At 42.4% G+C, this 14,335-nt stretch overlaps 1 protein-coding gene across 2 annotated transcripts in view; it reads left to right on the forward strand.

The window, feature by feature from the left end:
• Positions 1-14,335, forward strand: part of RARB (retinoic acid receptor beta) — a 294,582-nt gene that overhangs the window by 254,081 nt on the left and 26,166 nt on the right. For both annotated transcript variants that reach the window (XM_034760797.1, XM_034760798.1), the window contains exon 4: positions 11,180-11,340. In XM_034760797.1, the coding sequence (XP_034616688.1) occupies positions 11,180-11,340 (161 nt within the window). The remainder of the gene's footprint in view (positions 1-11,179; positions 11,341-14,335) is intronic.

Raw genomic sequence — 14,335 nt, forward strand, 5'->3', positions numbered from 1 at the left:
TTGGACACATGGGGTTCCCAAACTGTGTTGGGGCAACTGATGGGACTCATCTCCCTATGCCACCCCCCAGGCTAAGAATTTATAAACAGAATGGGTTATTTCTCCATGATGCTCCAAGGGCTAGTTGACCACTGTGGCAGATTTACAGGCATAAGTGCAAGGTGGTCTGGAAGAATCCATGGTTCTAGGATCTTTCAGAACTCAGTTCTTTGCCTTAATGAATAAAGAGCAGTTTGTCCACAGGATCATTATGGACATTAATGGTGTGGAGATTGGGCTTTTCCTCTGCTTCCCTAGTTAATGAAGCTGTTCAGTGGCTACTTGGACAGAAGGAAGGAACTGTTTAATTACCGCCTCAGTAGTTGCAGAATGGTAGTGGAGTGTGCATTTGGCCACTTGAAAGGAAGGTGGCGGTGTTTGTGTAGTAGGCTGGAAGCTATAGAAAAAAATGTGCCTAAGATGATAGCTACATGTTGCATTTTGTACAGTATTTGCGAGTGAGGTAGAAAACCCTTAGTGACAGGTGGGAGATTTGAGGTGCAGAGATTTGCTCAGGGTTTGAGTAGCCAGGAAGGTGTCCAATAGAAAATGGAAACAGTCAGGGCCATGTTGTCAGGGATCCCTGTTGCTCTTACTTTGAGTCTCAGGCCTGAAAAAGTTCACCTGTACAGCCAGCCATTAACCTGGGAGGTGCTGGGGTGGGGAGAGATTGGGAGTAGTGCAGTGTTGTTTGTGGGTGGTAGAGGTGAAGTGAAATGTTGTGGCAACCCTTATTTTGCCTTGTGCTATGCCTAGATAATTCTGTGAAACCATATGAATTAGTTGAAGTCCATGGATTTTCTATGCAAAGTTCATTGATGACTCTTTCTAAATTATTTTTCCCCTTATTTGAATATGCTTCAGGAGGGGTCTGGGGTGCAGGCTATGCTGCCAACCACCATTTTGAGCTGGCAAAATGGGTTTTGGTTTGGTTTTTGGCAGTGGAGTTAGCTGGATAGAGCAGATGCGGGGTGGGGACAGGAAAATAGGTAGAGGGCATATGCCCTCCATGGTATGGGCTTGAAAAGGGTCACTAGTTGGGGCTTTAGCATGACATAGGCCAATTGCACTGCCAAAGCAGCTGCCATTTTGAAAATGTATATGAGGGGGCCAAACAGACAATGGGGGCAGAGTAAGGGAGGCCTGGAGGCCAGTTGTTGGAGACTCGTAACGGTTGCTAGCTCACATCAGCCTAAAATGGCTGTGGCTATGGGGCATGCAGAACAGAAGCTAGCACAGAGCAGGTTAGCAAAGTAATAACAATACATTGTAAAGGTAGATAGATACATACCGAGGTTCCCTTGAGAAGATCTGCCTCCTCAATCCCAGCCTGGTTTCTGGTTGGGAATTGGGGTTGGTTGCTGCTCAGCAGGAATCGGGCTCACCTTCTACATGGCCACCATCAGAGTCCTGAGTCCCAAAGAGATCCTGGTTTTCCGGGCACAGCTCTTCACTGGCCTCCTCATGTTCATCCTCTGATAAGTCTTGCTGTTTGTCCATGGGAGTGGGGGAGAGAGAGAGCGGGCATCAGGGTCCACAACCTTCCTGGGTTGGGTGGTCATGTAATTGATCAAAATCCAGTCCAACTCCTCAAAAAACAGAGAGATCACATTTCCACTCCCAGACTTTTTCCTGGCATCTGTGACTTGAATGCAAATCCTGAGCAGTTCGTTCTTTATCCCGAACGGTTCGTTATCCCAATTGTGGCCCCTCATGGACATCTGCCCTAGCAATGTCTCCAAAAAGTTCTTTATTCCATGGGCTGGCCACAAGAGCTTCCTGTACTGATGCTTCTCCCCAGGTGAAAATGAGATCCAGGGTCTCAGCATGGCTCCAAGCAGCTGCTCAAGGTATGTAGGACTTCTGGAGTAACATTACAGCAACACTGATGTACTCTAATTCAGGAGCAAATGGGCAAATTATGGCCCCGTGCCTGTTTTTAAATTGGGGAGAGGACACCTCGTCATCATGACACCAGAGCAGTGGAGGGCAGGCAGGTAAACAGGCAAGGCAGATCAGTCATTGCCTGCAGAACTGTTTGGGTTAGTTGCTGGGGGACTGCCAAAGTAGCGTGCAGCAATTTTACTTGCACGCAAACAATAAACTAAACTAACTTAAATAATGCAGCAACTGAGTCCTCAGAATTTAGTGCACACAAAAAAATTAATTGAGATTTCCTATAGCAACATTAACTCAGGCACATTAAAGATTATAGGCGAGATTCATAGCTGGTGTAATTTTATTAAAGTCAGTGGAGTTACACCAGGGATTAATGTGATCATGTACATGTAGATAGCAAGATATAGAAAGGTATGACTTATAAAATACAGCATAGGCTGTAGTCCAAAATCCTACACATGCACAGTGTGACAGTTAGTATTTCCACCGTGACTGTGTCTTTTTTGAATTGACTGATTTGTGTGTGTGTATTTAATACCTTTAAATGTGACCGTGCCTTACCTTCAACTTTTGCACTGAACTGCAGATGTAGTTGAACACCTGCAGTGCTTTGTAGTATTGAAAGTCTGTACTATTTCCGAAATCAGACACTACATTGCAGCATTTTGTGTTGTTATCTTATGTGGAATGTGGACTCACTACTGGATCTGGTTTGACTTGTTTAGTCCTAGTTGAGACAAAGGTGGAAGGTAGGGATAGAATATCTGATTTAAGTGCGGTGGGGTGGGAGGGTTTGTCACCAAAAATTAAATCAAAGAAACTGGAGTGAATGAAGCCTGTTTTATTTTTCAGCGCAATTTAATTCCCCATCACCACCACCTCCAGTTCCAGCCATAGGATCGCTAGAGGCTAGGAAAGAAACAGGACAGAACAGGATCTATTTGGTGATGTGGTCTGGATCAGCTAGTGCCCTGCTAAGAGGCCGTCAGAAGATTGACAGCTGTGTGTAAAACTAAATGAAGAGTTGGAGCAGCAAGAGCTGTACAGTAGTAGCAAAGGATCAGTAAAGTGATTCCCGTGTGAATCATCTCCTTGTATCTGCAAGTTCTTGGCAGCAGTTCCTAAGACAGCTTAAATAATGTGTTTGTGTTCTACAAGCAGTTCAAAGCTATTGAGCTAAGTAGTTGCTGAGGCCGTATGTTTAGCAAATTTGTCAATCAGCTCAGGGAACTATAAGTAAATGGGGCTTTATTACAAAAGGTTTATTGCTCTTTGCAACTGTGTGGGAGTTTACATAATTTTCTAAGCAGCCCTTTTATCTCTAAGTGCAGCAATGATTAAAATGTATTTCTGGAGTGCAGTAAGTTTGAAAGCAGTCGTGATATAAAGGTAGGTCCTGAACTTTTATTCAAGTGGCTAAGAATGTTCTTAAATTCTGTCCTAAGATCCAATAAACAAATCATATTTTTTGGCCGTAGGGTGTTATTTGCAAAAAGGGAGGGTGGGGGAACAGGCAGCCTTTACGAGCAGGGCTGCTACTTTACCTTCCCTGCCGCATCTTCCCAGCTCCATGATGATCTTTTTAGACTGGCATCGAGATAGAATCTGACAATCGTGGCAGTCCAAGTCATGGCTCAGCTCTGCGAGGTACTGAGCACTCTGATCCTGATCCCAAAAACACTTATGCATGTGCTTGACTTTAAGCATGCAAGCAGTTCTGCTGGAGTTAATGGGATCCTTTAAAGCTAAGCATCTGCTTAAGTGCTTTGCTGGAACATGGTCAAGCTCTTAGTGTGGACCTCAGTGCATCTTGCTGCTACGTTGGTTATAGTAAAAAAATGGCTTATGAATGAATGTGTTATGTCATTATGGAATGACAGCTGTTCCACAGTTAAGGTTGCAACTCATTTTCTTTTATAAGCCAGATTTATTTTTATTTATCTGATTGTTTGATTGTTACTCCTTTTCTCCACACCTTAAGTTATATTGGCCTTAGTTTGGCCATGGTAGTGACACCCTGAGAAAATCAAACTACTGTATGTTATTTATTCTTCCAAAAAGGTTCATCTCTCCAGTGACCACAAAAACTACAACAGGGGTTCTCAAACTTCACTGCACTGCGACCCCCTTCTGATAATAAAAATTACTACAGGACCCCAGCGTGGGGCACTGAAGCCTGAGCCCGCCCGAGCCCCGCTGACCAGGGAGGAGAGGGGGCAAAGTTGAAGCCCAAGTGCTTCAGCCCCAGGCAGGGGGCCTATAACCTGAGTCCCAAGACACAGGGCTGAAACCCAGGGGTCAGCATCACGATGTTGCACGACGGACACTTGACAAAATTACAATACTTAGTGACAGACATTGGGGGGGGTTATGTCATTCAGTCATTCAACGTTTATTGAAAAATTACCACGGACCTCAACATTTTTACCACGGACACGTTGCCGACCCCTGCTGAAACCCTCAGGCTTTGGCCTTGGGTGGTGGGGCTCAGGCTTTGTCTTTGGCCCTGGGCCCCAGCAAGTCTAAGCCAGCCCTGGCGACCCCATTAAAATGGGGTTCTGACCCACTGTTTGAGAAGAGCAAATGTCTGTGTGGTGATGAGGCATCCAGCACTTTATCTTATGAGACACAAGTATATAGGAAAAAGCAACAGAGAGTTCTGTGGCACCTTTAAGACTAACAGATGTATTGGAGCATAAGCTTTCGTGGGTGAATGCCCACTTCATCGGATGCCAGTTACATAATTGATGTTCTGTGATGCACATTTTCAGTACTAAACCAGCAAGGAAAGAAAGATAGGAGGCTGGCATCAGTTTAGAGCAGAAGTTAAGGAAGTTTAGTGAAGGTATCTGTGAATTTTCATATTTCAAATTTTGTTGTTGTTGTTTTAATTCAACCCTCGCTCCTGAATTCCTGGGGTGTGTGGGGGTTTCTTTTTAAAGGCATATTTTGATTTACTGCTTTCAAACTTTACCTTTTATATTAATGTGGATTTTGCTACCACTCCATACAATGTGATTCAGAAGGAAGAATATAATTCTTCTTTCTTTACTGCATTATTTAAAATCAATGAAATGTAACATACAGCATTGAAGGTAATTTCTCCATTACATTTCTTCTATGCTTAGTTATAAATTTAGTTGGTCACTGAAAACAAAGCTGTTCATAAAATTAAAATCTGATGCTATTAGCTAGAGGGAATGGCATTTTTTTTTCAGGCTTAAAGCTTCCCTTTCACAAATATTTCACTGTACATGAACATAATAATGGCCATACTGGGTTAAACCAATAGTCCATCTATCCCAGTATTCTGTCTTCCGACAGTGGCCAATGCCAGATGCTTCAGAGGGAATGAACAGAACAGACAATCATCAAGTGATCCATTCTTGCAGTCAGAGGCTAGGGACACTCAACATGGGGTTGCATCCCCAACCATCTTGGCTAATAGCCATTGTTGGACCTATTCTCCATTCGCTTATCTAGTTCTTTTTTGAACCCTGTTATAGTTTTGGCCTTTACAAAATCCCCTGGCAACAAGTTCCAAAGATTGACTGTTCATTATGTGAAGAAATACTTCCTTTTGTTTGTTTTAAACCTGCCGCCTATTAATTTAATTTAATTGGGTCACCTCTGGTTCTTGTGTTATTAGGAGGAGTAAATAACACTTCCTTATTTACTTTCTCTACACCAGTCAAGATTTTATAGACCTCTATCATATCCCCCTTTAGTCGTCTCTTTTCCAATCTGAAAAGCCATTTCATTCCCTAATCATTTTTGATGCCCTTCTCTGTACCTTTCCCAATTCTAACATATCTTTTTAAAGATGGGATGACCAGCACTGCACATAGAATTCAAGATGGGGGTATATAATGGATTTATTTAGAGACAATGTAATATTTTTGTCTTTTCTATCCCTTTCCTAATGGTTCCTAACATTCTGTTAGCATTTTGGATTGCCTCTGCACATTGAGCGGATGTTTTCAGAGAACTATCCACAATGACTTCAAGATCTCTTTCTTGAGTGATAACAGCCAATTTAGACCCCTTCATTTTGTATGTGCAGTTGGGATTATGTTTTCCAATGAGTATTTCTTTGCATTCTTCAAGGTGTGTCCCTACGTTTGCTCCACTGTAGGTTGTCTGCGTCCCTGCACTGCTAATTGGAGAATTTTGGTAGCAGTGTCTGTTCAGTCTGTGCATGCATTGCCCCCTTCCCATGCTTTGCCACAAGGCTAACCAATGCTGTGTGGTTGAACCCTCCTCAGTTCCTGCTCAACCGCCTCAGCTAGAAATGGAGCTTTAGCTGTCTGTTAGTGGATCATTAACATCTTCAGTTTTTTTAATTTTAGCTACCTTTTTGGAGCTTCCCTTTTCTTTACTCTTTTATCTTTTATTACCAGAAAAAAACAAAACCCAAACTTTATTTTAGACTTCTTTTTTCTGGGACCCCTCTGGACAGGGTATGTCCATTTAACGGGGCTTCAAGAAGTGTCTCAGTTGCAAGTGCTTCTGCTGTCTGGGAGAGAACCACATGTGTGGTTTGTGCCAACAACTGTGAAGCCCAGATCCAGAAAGGATAGAGAACTGAGACTCAAGCTTCTCCTAATGGAGGCAGCCTTTCAACCACCCTCAGCTGCGCCAAGACCCCACACAGCGGGAAACCTCACCGCAACCTTCTACTTCTAAGGGAGGTGAGCCCAAAAAGTACACCCACGAGCCACTCATGCAAGGCCTATAAGAAAAGGGCCATGAGTCCCCAAAGCGAGCCCCGACCAAGCCAAAAGCAATCTCCGGTTCATTCGGTATCTTGGTACCGATGGCACTGAAACCGTTCAAGTCTGGTACCAAGGTCTCGCGCGGTACCGTCCTGATGGAGCATGTTGGGCTGTCTAAGGACCCAATGGGCACAGGCAAAGAATCATTGGTACCGATTGGGCACGAGAAATCTACCCTGGAGAAGGCTCCTTTGGTACGAACATAAATGTTGGTACTGTCTTCGGCATACCAGGCACCGATGGACTACACTATCAGGTCCACATCACCCACTCCTTCAGTGCAGACATCTCAACGTGGACAACCACCACCGTTACTGACACCTTTTGCACTGCCAGACTTTCGGTACGCAACAGACCTTTTGGTGTCTGATACACCAGATTTGCCTCTACTCAGTACCTGGGGCGAGCCTGGAGCTCCAGACTTGCTGGCAACATCATGCCATGCACCCCCATTTTTGTCCAATGAGTCAGATAGTGTGTAAGAGGAAATGGTCTCCTGCCGCTCTTCTCACCCACCCTATGGTGCCCAATTCCAGTAAGGGCCATATCGTCCCTCTGATCCCCAGCTTCCCTGTTATGGGCAACCATGGTACCATTAGGTCCCTTCATACCCTTTCAGTGGCCCTACTGGGACCCTTGGCAGGCACATAAACACAATGCTTTCTGTACCTGTAGCATAAATTATCTAGCCAAGGAGGCATCAGTTTTTCCCACCCAATTACCAAGAGGTTTCTCAGAGGCATAGTGGACCTCTTCCCCCAATCCAAGCTTCCTATCCCACAAAGGGACCTCAATCTAGTATTAAAAGAACTGACTAGACCACCCTTTGAACCCAGGGCTACTTGTTCTTTAACTCACCTTTCCATGAAGATGGCATTCCTGATTACCATTACCTCAGCAAGAAAGGTAGGGGAGATAGCGGCCCTGATGGCACATCCCCTGTTCACAGTGATCTTCCCTGACACAGTCACTCTTAGACCACATCCAAAGTTCACCCCCAATGTGAGTTCCATATTTCACGTGAACCAACTCATTCATCTTCCAATCTTTTATCCTGGTCCTCACCAGGATAATAGGGAAGCCATCCTCCATATGCTTGATGTAAGGAGAGCCTTGGCCTTTTATTTGGACAGGACAAGAGCTTTTAACTGTGGTGGCACTTTTTTGGTCGTCTTACTATGTTTTTGAGTTAGGGGTATACATTTAATTTGATCCTCTATCATGGTGTTTTTAAAAAGTTTCCAGGCAGCTTGCAGGCATTTCACTTTTGTGATTTTACCTTTTAATTTCTGTTTAACTAGAAATTCTTCATTTTTGTGTAGTTCCCCTTTCTGAAGTTAAATGCTACTGTGGTGAGCTTCTTTGGTGTTTTCCCCCCTACAAGAATGTTAAATTATATTATGGTCACTATTACCAAGCGATTCAGCTGTAGTCACTCTTGTACTAGATCCTGTGCGCCACCTTGGATTAAATCAAGAATCGCCTCTCCTCTTGTGGGTTCCAGGAGTAGCTGCTCCAAGAAGCAGTCTTTTATGATGTCAGTAAACTTCATTTCTTCATCTGAAGTGACATGTACCCAGTCAATATGGGGATAGTTGAAATCCCCCTTATTATTGAGTTTTCTATTTTTATAGCCTCTCTAATCTCTTGGAGCATTTCACAGTCACCATCCTGGTCAGATGGTCGGTAGTATATCCCTACTGCTATATTCTTCTTATTCAAAGCATGGAATTACTATCTGTAGAGATTCTATGGTACAGTTTGATTCATTTAAGATCTTTATTATATTTGACTCTATGCTTTCTTTCATATATTTCTCCTACACGACCTACTCTGTCATTTCTACACATGAATAAACATGTGTTGCCTTTAGAATTGTGATCATTTTAACGTGCAAGAATTTGGAATAATACAGAAATATATGAACTATTGAACTAAACAAATACAAAACCCACAGCAACCAGGGAGAGCATGGGGCAGAAGTTGCATATCCTCTCTTGGCCTCTTCTCTATGTTTTGGGAAATGCCACTCTTCAGAACCTCAATGATAAGAGCCACTGAGGTACATTATGGCTCACATGTTTTCTATGTACACTCACTAGCCTGATACAGGGCCTCTGTGCATTCATGCACGCACACATATCATTTAATTGCTACTCCCAACAAGAATATATTATGCAAAATAGGTGAAACTGAATAAGGCTGTGTATTGGCATTGCCGTTAGTATGTATGTGTGCCTGTTTGGGAGAGCTTTATTTTTATTTCCCATTAGAATCCTCCATCTGGCTGAGGAGCTCGGTGGACCATTAATGTTGATTTTCAATAAGTTGTGGAGCACTGGGGAAGTTCTAGAAGACTGGTGGAAAGCTAATGTTGTGCACATTTTTAAAAAGGGTAAATGGGATGGCCAGGGTAATTATAGACCTGTCAGCCTGGCATTGATCCTGAGCAAAATAATGGAGCAGCTGACATGGGACTTGATTAACCAAGAGGGTAATATAATTAATGCAAATCAGCATGGGTTAATGGAAAATAGAGCCTGTCAAATTAACTTGATATCTGTTTTTGAGGAGATTGCAAGTTTGGTTGATAAAGGTGTGACAGTGTTGACATAATAGACTTCTCTAAGGTGTTTGACTTGGTACGACATGACATTTTGATTAAATAACTAGAACTATATAAAGTTAGCATGGTACACGTTAAATGGATTAAAAACTGGCTAACTGATAGGTCTCACAATTTAACTTTAAATGTGGAATTGTCATTGAGTGGGTGTGTTTTCAGTGGGGTCATGCAGGGACTGGTTCTTGGCCCTATGCTATTTAACTTTTTAATCAATGACCTGGGGAAAAAAACATAAAATCATCACTGATAAAGTTTGCAGATGACAAAAAAAATTGAGGGTGGTAAATAATAAAGAGGACAGGTTACTGATTCAGAAAGATTTGTATCGCTTGGTAAATTGGTCGCAATCAAACAATATGTATTTTAATACGGCAACATGTAAACGTATACATAATACGAACAAAGAATGTAGGCCATACTTACAGGATGGAAGACTCTATCCTGAGAAGTAGTGACTCTGCAAAAGATCTGGGGGTTGTGGTGGATAATTATTTGAATGTCAGCTCCCATTGGGTTGCTGTGGCCAAATTCTGGGATGCATAAACAGGAAATCTCGAGTAAGAGTAAAGAGATTATTTTGTCTCTCTTTTGGCGCTGGTGCGACCACTGCTGGAATATTGTGTCCAGTTCTGGTGCCCACAATTCAAGAGGGACGTTGATAAAGTGAAGGAGGTTCATAGAAGAGCCACAAGAATGATTAAAGATTTAGAAAACATGCCTTATCATGATAGACTCAAGGAGCTCCATCTATTTAGTTTAACAAAGAGAAGATTATGGGGTGACTTGATTGTAGTTTATAAAAACCTACATTGAGAACAAATATTTAATAATGAGCTCGGCAGTCTTCCAGAGAAAGCTATATGATCCAATGGCTGGAAGTAGAAACCAGACAAATTCAGACTGGTAATAAGGTGTACATTTTTAACAATGAGAGTAATTAACCATTGGAATAATTTATCAAGGATCGTGACTCATGATGGATTCTCCCTCACTGATAATTTTTAAATCAAGATTGGATGTTTCTAAAAGATCTGCCCTAGGAATTATTTTGGCCTGTATTATGTAGGAGGTCAGACTAGATCATCACAAAGGTCCTTTCTGGCCTTGGAATCTATAAAGATTACTTTAAATTGGAATTTTTACTATTGATTTCAAAATGCCTGCCATACCAGAATTTGCCCATTGTCTACATGCTTTTACAGAGTTATGTTTATACTGTTTGTAAAACAATGGATTCATAAAAGATATATCTTTTGAATAGTACTATTTTGAGAGAAAGTTTCCTATGAGGAAGAGATAGTTTTAGGGCTAAAATATATGACATGGAACCAGGAGACGTGGGTTCTGTTTCCATCTCTGCCACTGACTTTGTTACTTTGAGCAAATTACATCAACTCTCAGTGCATTAATTTCCTAATCTGTAATAATAATACGGGGTTATTAACTCTTGCCTCACAAAGCTATTGTGAGACATTTCATCAACGTGGGTAAAGTTGTGGTGGAGCTCCTCAGGGGGTAGACACCATAGAAATTTAAAGTACGTTATTTATAAATGACATACCTCCAGAAGGTCTCAAGCTTGCTATGGAAAGTTGGCTTTTACTTTTTGTATGCGGACATAAGAAATTGGTGCATTGGCCCATCTTAATGTACTTTTTCTTGATAGCATTTTAACAAATATACTTTTCTTCTACGCTTATGTAACATTTCTCATCCAAATTAACTTCACTGTTTAAAGTAAAAAAAAAAAATCTATGGCAATACTTTGAAGAAGAGCTGTGAAAGCAATATGAAGTAGTCTTATTAAGCACACCTGACCTGCCTCCTTTCTTGTCTCTAGCTGTCAGAAATGACAGGAACAAAAAGAAGAAAGAGCCTTCAAAGCAAGAGTTTACTGAAAACTATGAAATGACAGCAGAGTTGGATGATCTCACTGAGAAAATTCGAAAAGCTCACCAGGAAACCTTCCCCTCTCTCTGCCAGCTGGGGAAATACACTACGGTAAGTGCTCTTTGTAAAGAACACACTCGGAAAGGTACACAGGTGACGGTAGTGTGGGAATGGTTATGTTAGACATTTTCTAAAAATTATACTAAAGTAGATCAATTTCTTGAATCTCGTGCCTGCTTCCAGAGCTGACATGGCTTTCGGTGATGCTGTTCTACGGTCTGTACTGAATCCATAGTTGAGGTACTGCTTGGGAATCCCGTAAAATGGAGCACCCATATGGACACTACTTAAAGAAGAAGGAGAAGTTACTTACTTTGTACAGTAACTGGAGTTCTTTGAGATGTGTGTTCCTAGGGATTCTCTACTACCCGCCCTCCTTCCCCTGTGCCTCAGAGTCTTCTTTTTGGACTTTCGTGGTTGAGAAGGAAATGAAGCACCAGTGGGTCTCCCCTCATAATATACCCTCACAATAGAGCACGAGGTTATCTAGGGTGCATGGACACTGCAAATAAAATCTACAATCAAGAGTGCACAGGCAAGTGCCCATCCTGATGTGTGATATGCATCTCAAAGAACTCCAGTTACTGTACAAGGTAAGGGAGGAGCAGGCAAACTTTTTGGCCTGAGGGCCACGTCGGGTTTCCAAAATTGTATGGAGGGCCGGTTAGGGGAGGCTGTACCTCCCCAAAGAGCCAGGCGTGGCCCGGCCCCCACCCCTTATCTGACCCCCCCGCTTCTCGCCCCCTGACGGCCCCCCCGGGACTGAGGCTGCGGGGGAAAAACAGGGGAGGGGCTGGGAGCTAGCCTCCCGGGCCAGGAGCTCAGGGGCCGGGGAGGAGGTCCTGTGGGCCAAATGTGGCCCGCGGGCCGTAGTTTGCCCACCTCTGAGGTAAGGGATCTCTTTTTTTAGAAAACATATCCAATCTTAATTTAAAAGATGGAAAGATTAAAGTATTGACCTAGCAAATAAATGGATGTATAGTCCATGGGACTACTTGCATTCATAAAGTTAAGCACATGCATATGTTTTTGCGAGAAGTGTCTTAATTGTAAATTCCTTCACAAGGCTACAAACCATGTTTGAGCTCCAGAAGACTAGAGCCTCATGGGTGAGGTGCTCTTAAACATTACTGGATTATAGCTACAAATCTTGCTTAATCCCAATCCCAAAACTGGTGAAGATTAGCTATTGGGACCAGGAGGAATGCAGATGTTATGTTCTCCATTTTAATTCATAAATAAACCAAATTCCAAAATGCCGTTTGTAATTTAGGCTACCTCCCCCACATCCCCAAATAGTTCATACAGCATATGCAATTCTATGTAGAAAGGTTAAGAGGTAGATTTCATCCCTCAGAATTTTCCTGTGTACATCTATATGTAGTGTGTGTTAGTAAATGGATAAGAGACTGCAGCACATACAGATGGCAGTGAAGAAACACATATCAAACTTCTCAAATGCAGTAGTTAAAGATATGCTCGATATGCATAAGGTCACCGTGAAAGTCATAGGAACATAGGAATTTCTGTACTGGAACTGAACTGTGCTCTATCTAATCCAGTGGTTTGTCACTAACAGTGGCAAGTACCAGATGTTCAAGGAAGGTGAAAAATACCCTGCAGCAGGCACTGCGTAAGACTGAGCGTGCGTTCTCGCTTGTTTGACCATGAGATCAGAGACAGCTTAAATGGAAAAAGGGGCTGGATAGATGTTGTGATACTTGTGCTGAAGTGCTGTGCAGCCAAGATCGAGGGATTGACCCTGGGTCTGTGCATGAGAAGCTCTGTCCTGTAGTGCTTTGTCTGACTGGAAATTTTTCAATTATTCAAACCTTAATCGAGAAAAATTGGTGTTGACTGACTTACTATGTGCAGTATGCTTTTTTTTTTTTTTACTAGATGTGGGGGCAGTCAGGTTAAAGCTCTTAGATCCCTGTTTATCAGATCTCAAAATTAAATTGCAAGAAAGCAAGTGTAAACATTGTGACCTCAAATGCATAGGGTTGAAAAATAAGAAAAAAGTAATATTTTCACAAACCTTTTACACATTTGATTTTGAGAACCGCATAAAATTGTTTGCCCTGGAAAAAGCTTATACGGCTACGTGCTTCTCTGGCAGTATCTCCTTACTCCTGCTCGTGATAGACTTAGTCAAAACAATCAATGCAGGCATGCCGTTAAATAACAGGAATTACTGAAGTGGCCAAGCACGTTCAACTCTCCTGGGACCCTTGCACTGCGCTGGGCTGTAAACTTGATAACAGCCAGCTGGTGACATAATTGGAAGTTCTTAACTTCAGGCATCAAGATTGTGGGATTTGTGGGGCGGCTTTTCAGTGAATCTCCTGTGTTAGGTTCCTACCAAAAAAAAAAAAACGTTGAGACTTAACTCATCTTAAACGAAGTGGCATATAAATAGACTCGCAGTTCAGTAAAAATAAGACCATTTCTGAAAGATAAGTGTGGAAAACATTTCTGGGCTTAGGGGGAAACCACTTTTTGTCCATGTCAGAGCTGATCATATGTCCACAGCTGGAATGCATGTCCTCAGACAGGAATGCATTCCAGAGTTTTATGCTCAGAGACTGTGTGGCAAACAAACTGTATCCATCTGATATGAATATGTTATTGTGTTAGCTTTATGTTAGGCTCATACAGTAGCTCTATTGTACTGGTATTTTGTGTGGCTAATGTGTTATCAAAACATAAACAGGGGCCTCTATATTTTTGCATTGTAAGTTGGATGCTAAGGTATAATTATATTATTTTTTTGTTCTTGGAACAATATAAATATAGGTGCCGTATCTGAGAACATTGTTCATTCAGTGCTGCCTGTAATGCGGCTGCTACCGCATCCCACCCCAATGGTGTCCCCTAGCATGAGGCGCCACTGAGTCAGACAGCGGGGTTGAATGCCAGCAGGGATTTCAGAGTCCTAGCTGGGAGTGCTAGGGTGACCAGATGTCCCGATTTTTGGGTCTTTTTCTTATATATGTTCCTATTACCCTCCATCCCTGTCCTGATTTTTCACATTTGCTGGCTGGTC

This window comes from Trachemys scripta, chromosome 2, assembly GCF_013100865.1.
Source record: "Trachemys scripta elegans isolate TJP31775 chromosome 2, CAS_Tse_1.0, whole genome shotgun sequence".
NCBI classification, from domain to species: Eukaryota; Metazoa; Chordata; order Testudines; family Emydidae; genus Trachemys; species Trachemys scripta.